The sequence below is a fragment of the Caloenas nicobarica genome, chromosome Z (assembly GCF_036013445.1).
Source record: "Caloenas nicobarica isolate bCalNic1 chromosome Z, bCalNic1.hap1, whole genome shotgun sequence".
Classification (NCBI taxonomy): domain Eukaryota; kingdom Metazoa; phylum Chordata; class Aves; order Columbiformes; family Columbidae; genus Caloenas; species Caloenas nicobarica.
This window is the reverse complement of record NC_088284.1, coordinates 64733515-64751128: the sequence shown is the minus strand read 5'-3', so window position 1 is coordinate 64751128 and position 17614 is coordinate 64733515. Positions and strand designations below refer to the sequence as shown.

Here is a 17614-nt window from a genome sequence, read left to right as displayed (position 1 = left end):
CTAAGCTTAAATTGATAATTATAAAACTTTGTGACTCAATTAATCATGTTCAGAAAAGTATTAATTTAATTTACTGTTAGCTGTAGGGTGCCTTCACTCTGCAAATTACTCTTTGTTACATTTTAACAGAATAATTTTTATATTTGGTATTTACCTATAGAGACTATGGAAACTGATGGTGTATTCCTAGTGGTGCTGTTTGCATTGCAATACTCATAAAGATAACTATTCTGAAACTTCTTAATAGGTCCTGCTTTTCAAAATACATCTGTTAATAGTTGCATTTTACTAAATTTTCCTGTAGTTATCTCAGTGGACTACTCTAAGTCTGCAATGGATGTTTGTGAAAAGTATGTCAGAAGTGTGCTTCACACACATTAATTCTAAATATCCCCTGAATTAATCATAATATTTGATTTAATTTTAGCTGTAATAATGCTGTAAGTTCTTGTTGACAGTCTGTGGCATGTAGTGTTGTAGTAAAACTACACAGTCTAGTTTCACATTATGTTTGTAAAATTCATTTAACAGACTGAGTAAATTTGTGCATATAGTCTCACAGCTGTTTAAAAGTAATATGGTGTATGAGTAATATGTAACCTACTAGACTAATGCCAAAGCAGTCTACTCTAAGAATTGATTCCCTGCTTTACTTAGTTGGTTTCATGATGACATTTTAATGGTTAAGAATGTAAATAAATACTATTAATTGTGTTTTCTTCAACAGGACACTACAAGTATAGAAAAAATGTCAAACTGTTGTGAAGACATGTAAGTGCTGTAAAATTTCTACATTTATTTGCTGAAAAGATAAAGGAGTAGCTCTTTTTTTAACTGTGAGAGAGAGAAAAGAAACTGAAGGCACTTTGTTAAGATTATTTTGCATGGTACTGTGCCCTGTATTTGCTATGTCTAGCAGCAGCTCACTAATCTTTTCATATTGGTTGTACCCAAAATAGTGGGTACCCAAAGCCAGTGGAACTTTCTTTTATTTCAAAAGTACAGATCGAAAGACACTTTCTGCTGTGTCTTGACATACTTTTCATCGATTCTGAGGTTCTCCTCTGCTTCAAAAGTTCTCTTCAGTTGATTGACGACACAAATAGTTTCTATTCTCCGAAGTTAAGTCTCAGCTGCGTGCCATAATGAAACAAAAGCTGTATTTGTGATGCTGGGACACAATTCATCAGAGTCCAGTGTTGGATCCCCAGCCAACCTGCATTGTTCTAGCTGACTGAAGTGCACCGTGGGCATGCTGTCTTTCACTAATAATGCTGTCTTCTGTAGATCGAGGCCACGAAAGCCATGGCAGCAGACCTTCTCAGAAGTTTTTGGCACTCACTGGAAGATCCTGTGGTTTATTCCTTTCAGGCAGAGGCAACCACTGCGAGTTCCCTACCACTTTGCCAATCACGTCTAAACAGATGGATGGTGGGCACAGATGGGTCCTCCATGCTGGAAATGCATTACAGGTTTTATGATAATAGGACTATGACAGCCTTCAAGTCAATTAAAATCCACACACCAATTGCAGGCATCACAACGTGCCCCAGGCTGTATTTTAATGGTGGTCTTGATTCTGTTCTGAGATTAATACAAGTTGTATGTTTAACTTTAGGTGTATTTTCTTTCAAATTAGCTTTCCAAAGGGATTTCTTTCATCTGTGAGGTTAATATCAAAACCAAATTACTGGAATGCAGTCTTACTGTATTTATTTGATACTGGCTCTTTTGATTTTTTTTTTTTTGGTAGGAAACACTGAAATTTATATCTATTGTTAGCTTTCTCACCAAGTGTCTTATTCTGCCTTGAATTTTTTTTTATTGTTTTTATCAGTAGGTCTGTTTACATAATATTAATGTCTTTTTTTCTGCTACTTGTGTTAAAAACTGATACTGCCATTTATTTATGATATGCAATAGTAATCCTGCAGCACCACACTATGAAAGGTAACATTTCGATCTAAGGGAGACTTCTTCCTAAACCCTTCTCAGAGAGGTTTTTATAAATATCTGTAAATGTAGGTGTTTATATAGAGAGTTTTTACATCCTACAGCTGTCTTTCTGCATAGATAAGATCTTAGTGAAAAATATTCATGTCTTTATGTTGACAAAAGAGGTGAAATGTTCCAGGGTAAAATATGCAGATAAAAAGCATGTTTTCCCTATATCCAAAGGATGTCTTTGCAATAATTCAATGAAGTTGTATGGTGCAAATACTAGAATGATTACTTTTTAAAAATGCAGATTTAATTAGTTGGCTTAATGTACCATAAAGAAAAGTATATTGTTAATAAAGTTATACATTTTATATTTACTTTTGTTTAGTCATGATTAGCTGAAATTGGTCTAAGTGTTTGTATATTGGAAATATGTGTGAAAATATTTTAAAATACTTATACATAAATACAGATATTTGCTACAAACATATATAGTAAAGTATATTAACTGTTTTGATAGGGTAGTATGTTAATATGCGATAGCTTGTTGTGGGCCCTTTAGTTATTGAAGTAGTTAACCAAAGTAAGCATCCTTAAGATTACATCTGGCGAAATGATGATGAATCCCAAAGTACAGACTCAGCTTTGCTTTTTCTAGAAAAACTATGTAATTTACTATAGTCTTCTGTATCTATACATATATCAGCAAAAGATTATTTTTAAAAGCTCTGTGGATTTTTATGAGAAATTCACAGCTTTGTTGTTTTCAGTTGTGCTGCTTCCTCTGTTTTCTACTTCAACAGTACTAGGATCCATCCGAAATGACAGTCATGCAACAGGATAATAAGGCGGCACAGAATCAGGATATAATATACACAAGTTGTGTATGGAGACAGTAGTTGTTTGTTTGTGAACAGTTCATTCAAAAAGAAGGGCTAGATTTCTCGTGAGTGGTATTCATAACAAATTTTTAGATCAGCTCTTTTAAAATCTTAACACAGTCACTACCAATGTTGGGTGTCCCTTTATTGAATTAACAGATTTTGATGATCCATTGAATGTTCCAAAAGTTGCATGTTAAAAATCACTCAAGTTTTAAACTTTTGTAAACTTCCAATATTTAAACCAACTTCATTTTCCCTCTCCTTTTGAAAATAGATGCAATATTTTATTCAACTCAATAATATGCAATTTTTTTTTTCACATCATTTTTAGGTGTGAATTTAGACTTTAAGGTGATATTGGCGGCAATGTTTAAACAAAAGGAAGCTTGAGGAAAGTGAATGGAAAGGCTGGAGCAGTGCTTGAAGTTAAAAAGAATGTGCATATACATTATAAAGTAATGGCTGTATTCTCTCTTTTTTTTTTAAGGAATTCCACTACTAAAGTGTCTCGGAAACACATAGGGGAACAATAGCAGTTTTGTTTTATGTGCCAGTGTTTAAATCTGTTTCATGAGCAAAAAATGCTAACTTTATAAAGTTTTCATGCTAATCAATTATTTTAGTTAGCAGATCATACAATTCTGAAGCTAATTGAGAAAGAAGATCAAAAATTTAACTGTTCTTGATACATTCACTGTGGGGGCATATAATTATTCTTTCTGGTTTTAATATCATTTTTTCAGCTAATTTAACAATGCATGAAGAACAGAATCTGCTCGACAGTAGGAACCTTAGTTATAAACAGTGTATTTAATTTTTGTACATGTTATACAGTGAAGTAATGAGACCATTAAATTTTGCCTGCTTTGTGAGGATAAAAATCCACCAGCAGCCCAAATACCATATTGTGTGCTATATTCCCATATTCTCAAACTAAAGAAGGTACCAAACATCAGAAACCAATGCTGATATGGCACAGATTGAGTTTCAACATGCTCTGAAGGACCTGTAGGCTGTAGGTACAAATGCCCACAATGTAACGCAGATGTGGGTGGGTGGTTGTCCTCCATGGGGATGCTCTCTCATGCTCCACACCCCCTCTATTGGCCCTCTTGCGTTATGATGCAGTGGGTACTGTGAGGAAGAACTGCATGGTTTGGGTGTGCATCAGGGCTAGTGGTGGGTTTTGCTTCTTGCAACTGGAGTGCATAGAATCACAGAATCATTTCGGTTGAAAGAGACACTCAGGATCATCGAGTCCAACCATAACCTAACTCTAGCACTAAACCATGTCCCTAAGAACCTCATCTAAATGCCTTTTAAACACCTCCAGGGATGATGACTCCACCACTTCCCTGGGCAGCCAGTTCCAATGCCTGACAACCCTTTCCAGGAAGATTTTTTTCCTAATATCCAATCCGAACCTCTCGGCGTAACTTGAGGCCATTTCCTCTTGTCCTGTCACTTGCTACTTGGGAGAAGAGACCAACACCCTCCATGGTACAACCTCCTTTCAGGTAGTTGTAGACAGTGATAAGGTCTCCCCTCAGCCTCCTTCAATGAGCGGACCCTGCCCGGGGCCTGTGGCAGGTGGAAGTGCAGCATGCCAGGTTCATCCAGAAAATCTTCAGAACCATTCAACTTTCTTTGCAAACAACCACTTGTAAATGATAGATCAAAAATCTGTAAATTCTAAAGTGCTCACTCAAATGACCAACAGAAGAACCTTGAGGCTGAATTGTCAGGTATCCAGCTAAGCAGATGATGTACATCAAAGTCTTGCCTGATTCACAAATGAAAATGGTAATTTCATAGACTCACATTTTCTCAAATGTGTTTATATTGTTGCATTTTTTTGGTAAATATATTTTTTCTCAGTCTCCCATTCATCCTTAACATTAGGAATCAATGTGTAATATGATTAAGGCAGCTAGTTTATTTTTTGTCTCGTTTCTGAGTATGTGGAAATAAGAAGGGAGAACTTGGAGAAGCTTCCTTTTTAGGAGACACCGAGCTTTATTCTTTGAATGATAGGCCTTTAAAAGTGTAAAAGTAATAAAAATATTTTTAAATATTTTAGCCAATAACCTTACCATGTTTATTAAAGTTTCTGAAACTGATTCTTAGAAAGAGTTCTTCCAGCAGGAAAAGATCAGGTAGTCTTTTATGATCTAATTTGAAGTCCTTTAAACCTTGAAATCCTTTGAACTGAACCTTTGAAATCTCACTTCTTTGCCTCCATCTGTCCTTCATGATTTTTTGTTTTAGTAGAAACTGCATTCTTAAGACTAGTTAGTTGTTTGTCATTGTTATTCATTTAAATAAATCTTATAGACAGTATTGGTGTATTTCATCCTAATGTAACATCAGAACTACACATGCTTTATTGAGCACATTGGATATTAGCTATGAACTTAACAATACTCAATTTCCTGAGGGTGACAAAGAGACGTCAAAACACTAATGAAAAGCCATCTGAAAACCGTTGAAAGTAACTGGTTTATTTGCAGTATGTGGTAGCTCCTGGTAGGACTGAACAATGCCACTTTGCTGTCTTCCATATTATCATAAATTTGAGATTTCATTTGAAAAATCTTGATGTCTAAAATAAAAGATTCTGCATTAAATAGTATTTACCAACCTATCCTCTGATCTGTTGGTTTGAAGGACAGGTTCCATCAAACAGCTGGTAGAGTAGTTGAAATACACAATCATGTTCAGTCGTGAGGAGGATTCATGAGTAAGAAACTTTCTAAGAACTGGTAGGATAGATTTTGAACTAGGCAGCTTCCTCCTTGTTTTGAATCTGAAGTGGGATAATGCGAAGGGAAGATTGATAAAAGCAGAGAGAAAATGGAGATAGGGCCAAAAGAATTGTTTTGATTCATTACCAAAGTTTACCAAATGAAGTGAAGTTGCAGTTAAATATACATGCTGTCATTATATTATGTTTTTCAATGTTCATCTTCCAGCTGTCCAGTTTTATTCTGTAAATGATACTTGAATTCATGCTTTGTTTTGTGCTATAGCAGGCCAGTGTATACCAATGTAAGACAGATATGTGTATACGTAGCACAAGCCAAATGTATAAGCTTCTCAGTGCCTGTCCCTTACCAGTCAGACCATATCCCTCTGAAAGGGTTTTTCTTTTCTGCACTCAATATATATTGCTGTTAGTTGTACCTGATAGCAGCTTTGTAGCTCTCTTTTAGCTCTTAACTAGTTTGAATGAGTAGTGGGCACACGGTGTGCTTTTTCAAGTCATGGTAGGCCTCAATTTATCTTCCCACTGCATCAGGTTAGTGGACAGGTAGGAGGTAGAGGCTCATTTTGTCACCCTTTGAGATTATCTCTTGATGGCCCTTAGATTTTGCGGTGTGCTCACTAGTGTTAATCCTTGAAGGACCTTTGAAACATCTGTAGAAGCTTACTTTGCACTTTGTTTTAGGCAGATGACTTGCTTAAGTTTAGCTTAGTTTTCCTGTGAGTAGTTGATTCTTGGCATTAATGACATGATGAATTTTTATGTTTGAAAAAGGGGACATCCATGGCTCTGGTGTCAAAAAATAACTTTTAAAAATTGGTCCGGTTGTGAGACTTGAATTCTCACATACTCAGAATTTTAAGAATAAACCTGATCTCCTGTGGTCCAGTCTTTATTAACAGACATAACGGTTTTAAAATGTATGTTCTGAGCTGTTCTTCAGATGTTCCTGATAATTTTTACCCATTACTCTCTAAACACATGGTTAATGAAACACCATGATAAATCACATTGCCATTCTCATTCAGAATAATTCAGGATGATTCAGGATAATTCAGATAATTCAAAGTCACATTATCATGTTCAGGATAAAATGATTCGTGATATTGATATGGTGATTTAGATATAGATGCAATCTTTTGCTTTACAGTCATTAGGAAATGATCAATATGTAAAGTACAATGCTAGAAATATTTATACAAATTATTAAAAATGGACTTATTTGAAAATACACAGGCATTGCAAAGGATTATTTCAGTGCTATTTAAAGTTATTTAAAACAGATGAAATGTGCCAAATTTCCACTTGGTATGCTGTTTATATCAAAATATAATTACAATTCTCAGTACCACACAGTATGTCAGGTACCTCATTATCATGTAGACTATTTTATACATCTGGCATGTAAGGTTAGTAGTTTTAATAGTTAAGAGTGCAGAAAACATACTGGGAATTGTCTCCTGCATTAGCAAAAATAAATTTAATTAGGTCTCTTACACTAATAAGTTTAAACTTATTCTAAATTAGTCAAAATGTCAAGACTTCAAAACTGTCCAAGTGATGGCAAGCGACACTTTTGGGAAGAATCGGAACTTCTAAATACAGTGTCCATACTTGCATGACATGCTGCCTGACCAAATATTCAGAAACGATTGTTCTTCAAAAGATTTTTGTACTACTTCTCAGTGGCTGAGCATTTGCAGCATTCATTTAAGTACTTGTATCTGTGAGCTGTGTTAGGCTGAGGACTTCACTTCTGCTGAAGTTGCTCAATGGCATCTTGTGTCGGCCTTGCCAAACTATGGCGGAGTGATCAGTCAGCTGTTGCAACAAGGGCCATCTAAGCATCGCCTGTATAACTGTAAGAATAATTCAGATTTACAGTAGAATTTGTGCTTTTTGAGTCATCAAATCCAAAACTTAAATTGTAATTTATTTGAGTTTCTGTGTGAATAAGTATTTCTATGCACATTCCCAAAGACTGATATACTGAAGATCACAGTGTAGTTTATAGAGAGAAAATTATGACTCTGTCTCCTTAACAGCTTCAATCTAAGTGCCAGATAGCTAAATAATACTGATTTTTGTAAATTAGCATTCTGAAATTTGTAGTTCACACATGGGCATGCAGTTGAGTTTTACTAATTTGTTCTTGGTTTGATCTTGACTGTTTTCAGACAATGCTAAATAATGTTCATACTAGACTTGTTGAAAATTAAAAAGTCTAACACTGGTTATGCCTGAATGGGTAATGTATGAGGTGAATGGCTGAATAATATCAAACCAGGGAAATTTACTCTGGTATTCTTTTAATTAAATCTAAAAGTGCAAGAGTATGTCCAACTGAAAAACAATGTATTGTCTTGTATTTCTTTTTATTTGTGTAATACTTCTGGTTTTGTTTTTCAGATTTATTTAAATTATGTATTATTTTTTCATTCCTATTGAGATTTCTTCTGCACTGTATTTTTTACAAATCTTATTTTTAAATTAAAACACCACAAAGTTTCTTTTTCTCCTTTGGATTGATATTGATATTGGTTTAAAGTTGTGTAAATACTTTGCTAATGTTTTCCAAATAATTTTTTAGATTTTCCTAATTATATTATAAATTGCTGTCATTACTCAATATTTTTTATTGGGACAAGATTAAGCTCTAATGCCAAATGACCATTTTGGAAAACTGAACTGTGAAAAATCACGGAATAGTTAGTGAGGTACTTATTATCTAAGCCTTGGTTTGTGTATTTGTGTTTGTTTGGGTTTTTTTGTTTTTTGGGTTTTTTTGTGTGTGTGTGTAAAATGGAAGTTGCTGGGTATGGTCTGAGCAGTAGTCTCGGCTGTAGAACTGAAGATTTTAGACACCTGGAAAGATCCACCGCAAGAATAGTGAGCCAAAGAAACAAGGCCAGTGGTTATGCCTGCAAGGAAACAATTAAAATAGCTGAGTTGTGGCACTTCATGGATAAGTGGTCACAAACTGCATGATGATGGTTTGTGGCACAAGGCTTGTGTCTTCTGTTTCAACCCAAGAACCGGATTCTGGTAATAACAGTAATAAAAATTACTTCCATGCTGATCCCCCCACAAAAGCATGAAACTGACCTGTGAAATTCTGTGCTCTGTGTGTATTCCAGAAAAAGCTGTCCTGCCTGCTGCAACAATTTCAGTTTCTCCAGTCTGAAGTTTCAGTGGGCCTCTTTTCCTCACATAAGAATGTCAAATCTGGTTGATACCTGCTGTGAAATTTATTTAGTTTAGTATTTACAAATTAGATATAACCGACTTGAGTGTGTGCCTTATTTTGATGTGTGGAAACAGATATTTATTCCCTCTTGCCCATAAAAATAATTTTAATGTGTACACTGCAGTATTTTTGATGCCTAAAGCATCTGGAAGTATTTCTTGATGTGTTTTGTCCTGTGATAAACTGAATGAAACAAAGTATTCAATGGTACTTCGAGTCTGTAAACTCATTTTAAGAGGCTGCTAGGTAGTGCAGATGAACAAATGCGTGCAAACACTGCTGTAGGCTGACCAATTATCCATATGAGCTGCAATTATGTTAGTGTGCAGGGGCAATTGGGGGGAAAATTGGACCCTGTGGACATCCAGCCGAGTAAACAGGCTTGAGGAAGGGTGGAGGGTGTGCTAGTCTGAATAAAATACAGCTGAGCTACAAAAAAGAAAAAGAAAAAAAAAAGGCCAGAATTTTTGTCAGTCACAGTACCTTCTTCGTATGTCCTCTAGTTGCACAATATTTTTCTCATTAGACTTGCACTCTCAAAAACGTTCCCTTTGCTGAAGGATTAGTTTAAGATCAGACACATGCAGCAACAGGCAGTGTATGCAGTAAGCCTATTTCAGTCTGTATTTCATTCTCACAGAGCTGAATGTAAAATAAACTGGACAGGTGTTGCTGAGGAATAACAACTCGTTCAAACCTAATTAATAATTTATCCCCAAATATGGTATGATCTTGCTATTTAGGATGTGCTTCACAACTTCACTTCTTTTATTACATGAAGCTAGGATTTTCCTGTAGCTGCGGCCAAAATCCCTGCTTCCACAGCCTGTTGGCTGCCCTTTGGGCAGCAGGCTCCTCTTTTTGTCTAAGTGGTGTCAGTGCAGACAGTGCAGTAATTTGAGCCCTACAAAGGTGAAATAGGATAATTTGTTTTGGTGGCTAAGGGATGCTAACCCACTGGGCTAGACAAGTCTAGGACTCAGAAGGTCTGCCTTCAGCTCTCTGCGTGACCTCTGGTTGTCTCAGGTGGAGCTGCGATCCCCTACCTGAGTGCTGCCACATGTGCTGCGGCACCTTGTGACACAGAAGCCGAGGCCGTGATCCCCTACTAGATTCCTGGAGCTCCGAGGAGGACCAGAGCGATGGATCCCCATGGCCCTGAGCTGCCTCTGCCTGAGGAGCTGCACACTTGCTTCTTTCCCTGCTGTGGGACATGGGTGATCGTTCCCCGGAGCTTTCAAATGATGCAGCCCAAATGCATCTGTGGTATGTGGGCAGGATTCACCAGCTACAGCAGCAGCCGTCATTACATCACGGCTATGGCAAGTGATTCTTCCTATCTTTGAGCAGAGGATTGCAGTTAGAGCAGTTCTCTGGGGTGTTTGGTGTTCTTGCCAGCTGTGAGTAGTTCCAGCACACCTTGCGTGCCCGCAATTGCCATTCACAAAGTCCGGACTCCCACAGCATCTTCAATGGAGGTTGGAACTCCAGAATTCACTCCTGTAACATCCCTTTCTAGGGACCAGGTAGCAGGTTTCTATTGCATCCAGTGTCCATTTCTTTTTGCCTCTAGTCCTGCTCTATGCAGAGAATTCAAAAAGCTGATCTGTTTAATTGACTTTCTAACATTATTTCCAGTTAAGACGGGTCACCAAATATCTGCTAACGATAAAATAGTTTTACTTTCTATCCATGTGCTTCCAAAAGGAAGTTAGAAAGATTAGAAAATAAATTTCCTCCTTTTTCCCACTTGATTAAAACATTAATACTTTGTCTTGTGAAGAGGAAGAGGTTTTGAGTGTATTTTAACAAGACAATAAGTAATATACAACTCAGAAAATTTTACACTGCAGCTCTCTGGCAGCAGCATCTGATTTAAATGAACAAGGGAGAACCAGTCAAAAAAATGTACGCCTCGATGACATTCAAGAACTTGAGGTAAAAATATGTCTTGCCTTAAGTTAAATGCAGGTAATATCTGCAAGTCCTTTTGCACATATGTTAGCTTTCTACATACTGTGGATAAGCAAGTTCAACTTATTATGCTGATGTTGATCACATCTCTAAGTCAAACTGTTTTGCCGGAAAATTCAGGATTGAAGAGTCTGACTAGGGAGTTTAACACTCATTTTGGCTGGGCCTGCTAGAGAGCAAAATTCCTCCACAGTCTGAGTTGGGACTCAATATTCTGATGGATGTATAAATATCTTACTTAGAAGTATCATAACTGAAGGACAACTCAAGTGTACCTTATTTACCAGTAGTAAGGTACAAGAGAAACCACATATGAGAGATTTCATCAACTAAGCTAGTGCCAGTCATATTTCTGTCATGTGGCTTTTTGCTTGGGCTGTAAAATTTATTACCTCTATACAGAAGCATAAAATCACAAAATTATATTATAGGAAGACCTTTTTAAGGTCACTTTGGAAGTGCTGTGAATAAACAAAAATAACCCTATTCCAAAGAAAAATATCTCCTGTATTTTTGGCATGGGTTTATCTTCTGAGTTACAGTTCTTGAGGTGTGACTATAGAAAGGGAAAAGTTGGTGAAGACAGTCTTCTGTCAGTCTTCATTATTCATGTCATCCCATCTTTTTAGAATTGACAAATGCCTGAATATCTGCACAAATATCTTTAATTGATCTTCTTCTATTTTGCTGTTTTTAAAACAAAGCTTTTGAAGCCTAGAAAAAGTTATTTTAAAATATTGTAATTGCAAAAAAATGTTTGAGTAAGTTTTTCCCACCACAAAGGGCCACAAAAATGATCAGAGGGCTGGAACACCTCTCCTGCGAAGTATTTGGGTTGTTCAGCCTGGAGAATAGAAGCCTTTCAGCACTTAAAAGGGCCCTATAAGAAAAATGAGGACAGACTTTTTAGCAGGGCTTATTGTGATAGGACAAGGGGTAATGGTTTTAAACTAAAGGAGGGAAGATTCAGGCTAGATATGAGGAAGAAATTTTTTACAATGAGGGTGGTGAAACACTGGAACGGGCTGCCCAGAGAGGTGGTAGATGCCCCATCCCTGGAGACATTCAAGGCCAGGGGCCCTGAGCAACCTGATCTAGTTGAAGATGTCCCTGCTTATTGTAGGGGAGTTGGGTGAGATGAACTTTGAAGGTCCCTTCCAACCCAAACTGTTCTATGATTCTGTGATCAGCTCTTTTTCCTCCAATAGTTGCATACGTAGGAGCATTTAAAGAGGGGAGGAGGGAGCTATCTTGTATTAATAATTATGTAGGAATCTATGTTTTTATCTCATGCATAAAAAGTTTGATTAATGTACTATGATAGGTATTTGTTGCTGAGAAGTAGTCGTTCTCCAAATACTCCATATATACTCCTTTACTGACAGAAATTTATCTTCTCTGTCCCATGCACACTAGTTGCATCATAGATCTGTAAGGAGTTGCTATTCTTTGGAGCTATAAGGAGATAAGATAAAATGTGGAAATCAATCATAATACAGACAACTGGTTTTCTGAGATAACTGTAAAATTTTTACTCCCTCTCTTACCATTTTTTTTCCTTCCAAGAGCTCAGGCTGGTGGACCAATAACCTAGCCTGTATCTGTTCACATCGAAGTCTCACTTGCAGTGTCTTGCAGAACTTCTTTCTGGAAGTAACTTTTTACAGTCTTCACTCACCTGTCACAACAGATGCATAAATACATTGTAAATTCAAGATCTTAACCAGGCTTATGAAAAACAGTATAATTTCATTCAGCTTTTGTGCAGTCTCCTAGAAGAGGATTCTTGAAGGTAGCAAGAAACTGGAAATCTGTCACTTATCTTGGAAGCCTGGTCCTTCAGTTATAAACTAGCTTTTTCCATTTTTCCATTTCTGTGTAACCTCATCCAGGTGTTCCTGCTCCAGTGGGGGGATTGGACTATATGATCTTTCGAGGTTTCTTCCAATCCCTAACATTGTGTGATTCTGTGATCTCCAGTTTTTCAGTGTGCTGTTTTCCAACTTGAAATTTTAAGCTTCTCCTTTGAATTTATTGGACTTGTCCTATTCTTTCTAACTGCAAAAATCTTTGAGCAGTCAGCATTTTCTTTACCTAAACGTACTTGTAAAATATAATTAAGTTGCCTTTCAGCCATATATGTATTTGATACACTAATTGAACATGCACTCACCGTCTTGCTGAAGGGCATTACTGAATAAGCAGCTTTATTGCTGTGTCATGGCATTTGAAGCAAAGTTACAAAAAGAGACATGATACTTCATGAAAAGCTGTGTTTTGGTGATTGCCACCCACAGAAGTAAAATAATCTACTTAAGCTTTATCTGCTGACTATTCACTCAATGATTGTATTAGTCTTTTTTGCTGCAACATTATTCTGGGATTTTGCCCACTACCTTTCTAAACTCAAGGTATGGTTCCCCAGACGTAGCTGCATTCTTGGTTCCCGTGTGTAACTTTGCATGTAGCTCTAACAAGGCAAATTCTTTTGAATTAGATCCAGCTTTGTTGCTGCTCAAAATCAGCAGGCCAGCAAACTTTTTACAGACTTCTTGAAAATTATTTAGTGTGGCAGCATTCAAACTGTGATTAGGTATTAACATTTGTCTTAGTCACTGTTAAACCCTCTGCTCTTTGTCCCAGTGGACAGCCCTTTGGGTCAGTCGCAAGGGACAGCAGATTTTGGAGGCCCAGCACCAGGTAGCCTAGAAGCAGGGAAAAGTGAAGAGTGATGCCAGTACTTTTTGCTATTACAGATGCCTTAGGGTGGCCGGGACAACAGTGTGGGGCCAGCAAGTTCAATGCAGCATTTATGGGATACTACTCCCCCATCAGCAGCTGGAAGTCAGGCAGGATAGTGAGGGCACCTGAAACGACAGAAGTTGAGATACCAGCATCACTCCCCTACACTCCCATTCCTGCTCTGACCGTGTTGGCTGTGCAGTCCCAGCTCATCGCAGAAATGGATGCGAACTCTGTCATCAAGGTACCTGATAAACAGTGTGCAGTACTTGTGTCAAGCACTCTTCATTGTTAATCTTACTATCTGAGTTACTGCGCGTCCCTTCCCTTCCATTGCACGATGCGGGTCACAGAAGCCTGGATAATCCACTTCAGAGGAAACAGCCATATCCCACAGGTCAGATAAGGAATTTGGGCTGCCTAACATCCAGGAGTGCACAGATGACTAGAATTAGAAGTATATGTATTTTTCAGCTCATGCTGATAAACTTTTTGGATACATGAAAGATGAATATCGGGACCAAGGACAAAGATCATATAAGAAACCGTATTTAGTTTTCTGCATTTGAATTTAGATTAAAATAAATAAAAGAATAACAGATGAGCATGCTGTCCTGGTTTTATTAAAAACTAGACCAGTTCTCTTTTAGTGATTTTTCATTTCAGCTAAGTTCTTGTAAGTAACTGAACTTCCCTGAAGTTAGCTGCATATTTTTTTTCTTGGACACTGTGCTCAGTGCTGATAAGATGACCAATGGAATGCTGAGGAAGCTCGTGTTTAGATTTATTACTATGGTAAGCAAGGTTAACTGATAATGGGACACAATTGAAAGGAGGGGAGGACAGAACAGATGACTAGAAATGACCAACTGAGTATTCCATCCCATAATTGTCATAGTCCCTATATAAGAGGGAGATCACGAGGGTGTCACTCTCTTTGACCATGGCCGGCATCTAGAGAGGACCCTGCCTGCTGTCCCTGCCATCCTAGGCCCGAGGCCCTGCATTCCCGAATGCAGTTTCCAGTTTGCTGTGAAGTCCTGCCTAGGACTTTGGGTGCCTGCCCTGCAGCTGCTGGAGCCACGCCAGCTCCGCCCACCACGGGAGGGGTTAAAAGCTGCTCTACGCTGGGACATTTGAGATTGATTTTGTATATTTTGTATATTTTCTCTATTAGTAGCATTAGTAAAGCCTTTTAAAATTTTTCCAACTTGCAGGACTCTTTCTAACTTGAAGACTCTCTTCCTTATCTTTCTATACCCTTTTATGGTGGAAGGGATTAACAGGGAGCATCTGCCGTGGTTTGTTGTTGCCTTGCTTTAAACCTTGACACATGCCTTAGGTGATCATGTTGAGATTTAGATTTATTTTGTTTTGAAATGTTTGAGTTGTATGCATATAGCTTTAAAATAGAAACTACTTGTAGGGAAATTGAAAATACCTTTCTGCATCCCATCTGTCTAATCTAAACACTTGCATATTCAGGGCATACTTCTACAAAATCATGCAGCATGTGTATAGGTGAGGAAGAATTCATCACTAACAACATGGACTGGAAATTTTAATCTTATGTCTCTTCACTCACCAGTAATACAACATCTTCAGCAAACAGAAAGGGTAAGAATTCTTCTGGGCAACCCTTTAAGGATCTTCTGTTCAGCTTTACTTCAAGATATTAAATCCTGGCACTGAAAAATCAGGTTTTGGTTTCCCTGTCCTTCTAGCTTAATACTCCCAGAACACAACAGCCGAGAATTTATTTTTTCTTAGACTAGTCAAATGATCTTGCACCCTGATAACTCTCAAAAAATAGTCCTACAGTGGCAAATACAACAGGTGCTACCTTCATATCTTTGGGTAAGGAGGAGCCACAGCAACATGTATGACCTGGGAAAGGAGATGCAATGCATTTTCCACCAGTCCAAGTGTTCTTTGTTTTGCATCTTGTAGAGTCCGGAACCTCACTTGAGGGATGGGGTGTGTTTTTTTAATGCAGTTTGTTTTCAAGCAGAGGATGTTACAGCACTGTCAGTCACAGCACACCAGGCAGGGGTGGGTCTGTGGTGGGGACTGTGAGTGGCTGTGTGACTCTGAGACTCTTTTTCCCTCCTGCTCACTCCTTCACACAAAGACAGACATCTAGCACCATCCTCCATACCTCAGAGCAGAATCTCCTTGTAGGTGGGAGAGGGCCTTGTAAAGTCAAGGGGGTAAAATTTGTCACCACCACAGTGACCACAGAGGAGACAGTTGAGCCACAATGCATGGTGGAGCTGGGTCCCATGCTGGTGACAGGGAGGGAGAAAGTGGCTCTGTATGCAGTGGAAATAGTGCAGGTGGGAATTGTTTTCCCTGTAGGAAGCTCGAGCACTGGTCTGCTTCCCAGGTGAGACACCTGAGCAGGAGTTTCTCTTTTCTCTAGCAGAGTCTGTAAACTCCTTCCTCTCAGGGCAAGGGACTCTTAAATTTCGTCACTTGAAGCAAATTCTTGATGTCAGATGAAACTCATACACTCCACATTCCTCTCATCTTCCAATTAGGCAGCTGCTTGGCAGATACCAAAACACAAGCAATAGTTGATAACTGAAGGGCTGTAAAATCCCTTCTAAAAGAGCTTATTTTCTGCAAGATTCACATAAAACTGAAACTATGAAATCCTAACACATTTTTGCTGATGTTCCACTGAACACCTAGATGGAGAAGTCCGACAGGGGCAGTTCATCAACCTCCAAAACTTCTCAGAAGACAAAGGAGAAGGAATGTGACCATGTGAGTGCCATACACCTTTTTAATAAGAACTTAGAACTAACTTGGCATCTCAGAAGCACAGTGTCTCTCTGATTATCTGCTGCATAAGAACAGCTTTACTTGCAGTGCTCCAGGGTAAAGATATGTCAGAACCTCAGTAAGTGAATATGAGGAGATGCACACACTGAGTTAAATAAATAATTTTTCAGGACCTGATTTATGACTCATCAATGAAATCAGAATGCTATTGAACATCTACTTTTGTGCTGATTAGCTCTAGATGGAAAATATAAACAACAGGCTTTTTCATTAGAAAATTACAGCTTAACTTGAACTTTTTTTACAAGAAAATGATTGATTTGGAAGAAGTTTTCAACATAATGTTTTTCGCATTTTGGAGTTAATGCTGTTTCCTTTCATTTTCTCACTCAAAGTGACTTTCTACTCAGTATTTTTTGAAATGTGAAGTTAGGCACACAGCTCTGCTGTTAACAAAGCAGTTCTGAATTGACTTTTTTGCAGCCCATGGATCTCCTGTTGCCAAAGCAATTATTTTCAACAGCACTGCAACAATGCTTATGTTATGGCAGTAAGCCTTTGACTATAACTAACACTCGCTGTCTGATTATTAGTTTGTTCTGGTGCTATTTCATGGGCCATGGAAGTCAATACTTAGTGCCATGGGATAGGTTTGTCATGTTAACAGCAGGCCACAATGAAATACGTTCTAACTATTTATATGTAAAAACTATTTATAGGTAAAAACTGTGACGTTTTTGTCACTAAGTCTTCATTTTCAAGTACTCGCATTTTTGGTGGAAAGAATTCATATTCACTCAGTTGTTTGTAAGGAAGAAAGCTACTGAAAATAATGTGTCAGTATCCACTAACCTTCGAAATGATCCATTAATTTATGCAAGGAGTAAAATTTTATCTCTAATCTGTCAAATGTAAAGGGACATAATATAATACTCTTCAAGTAAGAAATTTATTTGTATGAGGAAATCAGGTTATATTTAAAATTAAGAATAACCATAACGGTGGTGAGATGTCAAAAACTGACAGGAATGTCATCACTTCGCACAAGGGCTAGATTAGGATCACAGTCCACTACTGCAGGTCAGGAAGCAAGTAACATATGTTTTATCTGTTGTAACAGGATTGCTTGAAATTACCTGCCTAAGCCCTAAGAACTGGCAAAGAGATGTTTCAAAATGTGAAGTGTCCTGTCTGATTTTTATTTTGGTGTTTGAAACAAGAATTCTGACTACGCATTTCATCTGAGGGCAAATATATTACCAAAACTTTCTGTCC

The 17614-nt window shown here is 37.8% G+C and overlaps 1 protein-coding gene across 5 annotated transcripts in view; it reads left to right on the top strand.

Annotated features, from left to right (window-relative positions):
* ZDHHC21 (zinc finger DHHC-type palmitoyltransferase 21) overlaps positions 1–2243 on the top strand; it is a 39214-nt gene extending 36971 nt beyond the window's left edge. For 4 of the 5 annotated variants that reach the window (XM_065656800.1, XM_065656796.1, XM_065656797.1 and 1 more), the window contains 2 exons: positions 728–771; positions 1288–2243. In XM_065656800.1, coding sequence (XP_065512872.1) covers positions 728–771; positions 1288–1420 — 177 coding nt within the window. In that variant the 3' untranslated portion in view covers positions 1421–2243. The remainder of the gene's footprint in view (positions 1–727; positions 772–1287) is intronic. The other variant, XM_065656799.1, reaches the window with a different exon arrangement.
* The last annotated feature ends 15371 nt before the right edge of the window (positions 2244–17614 follow it).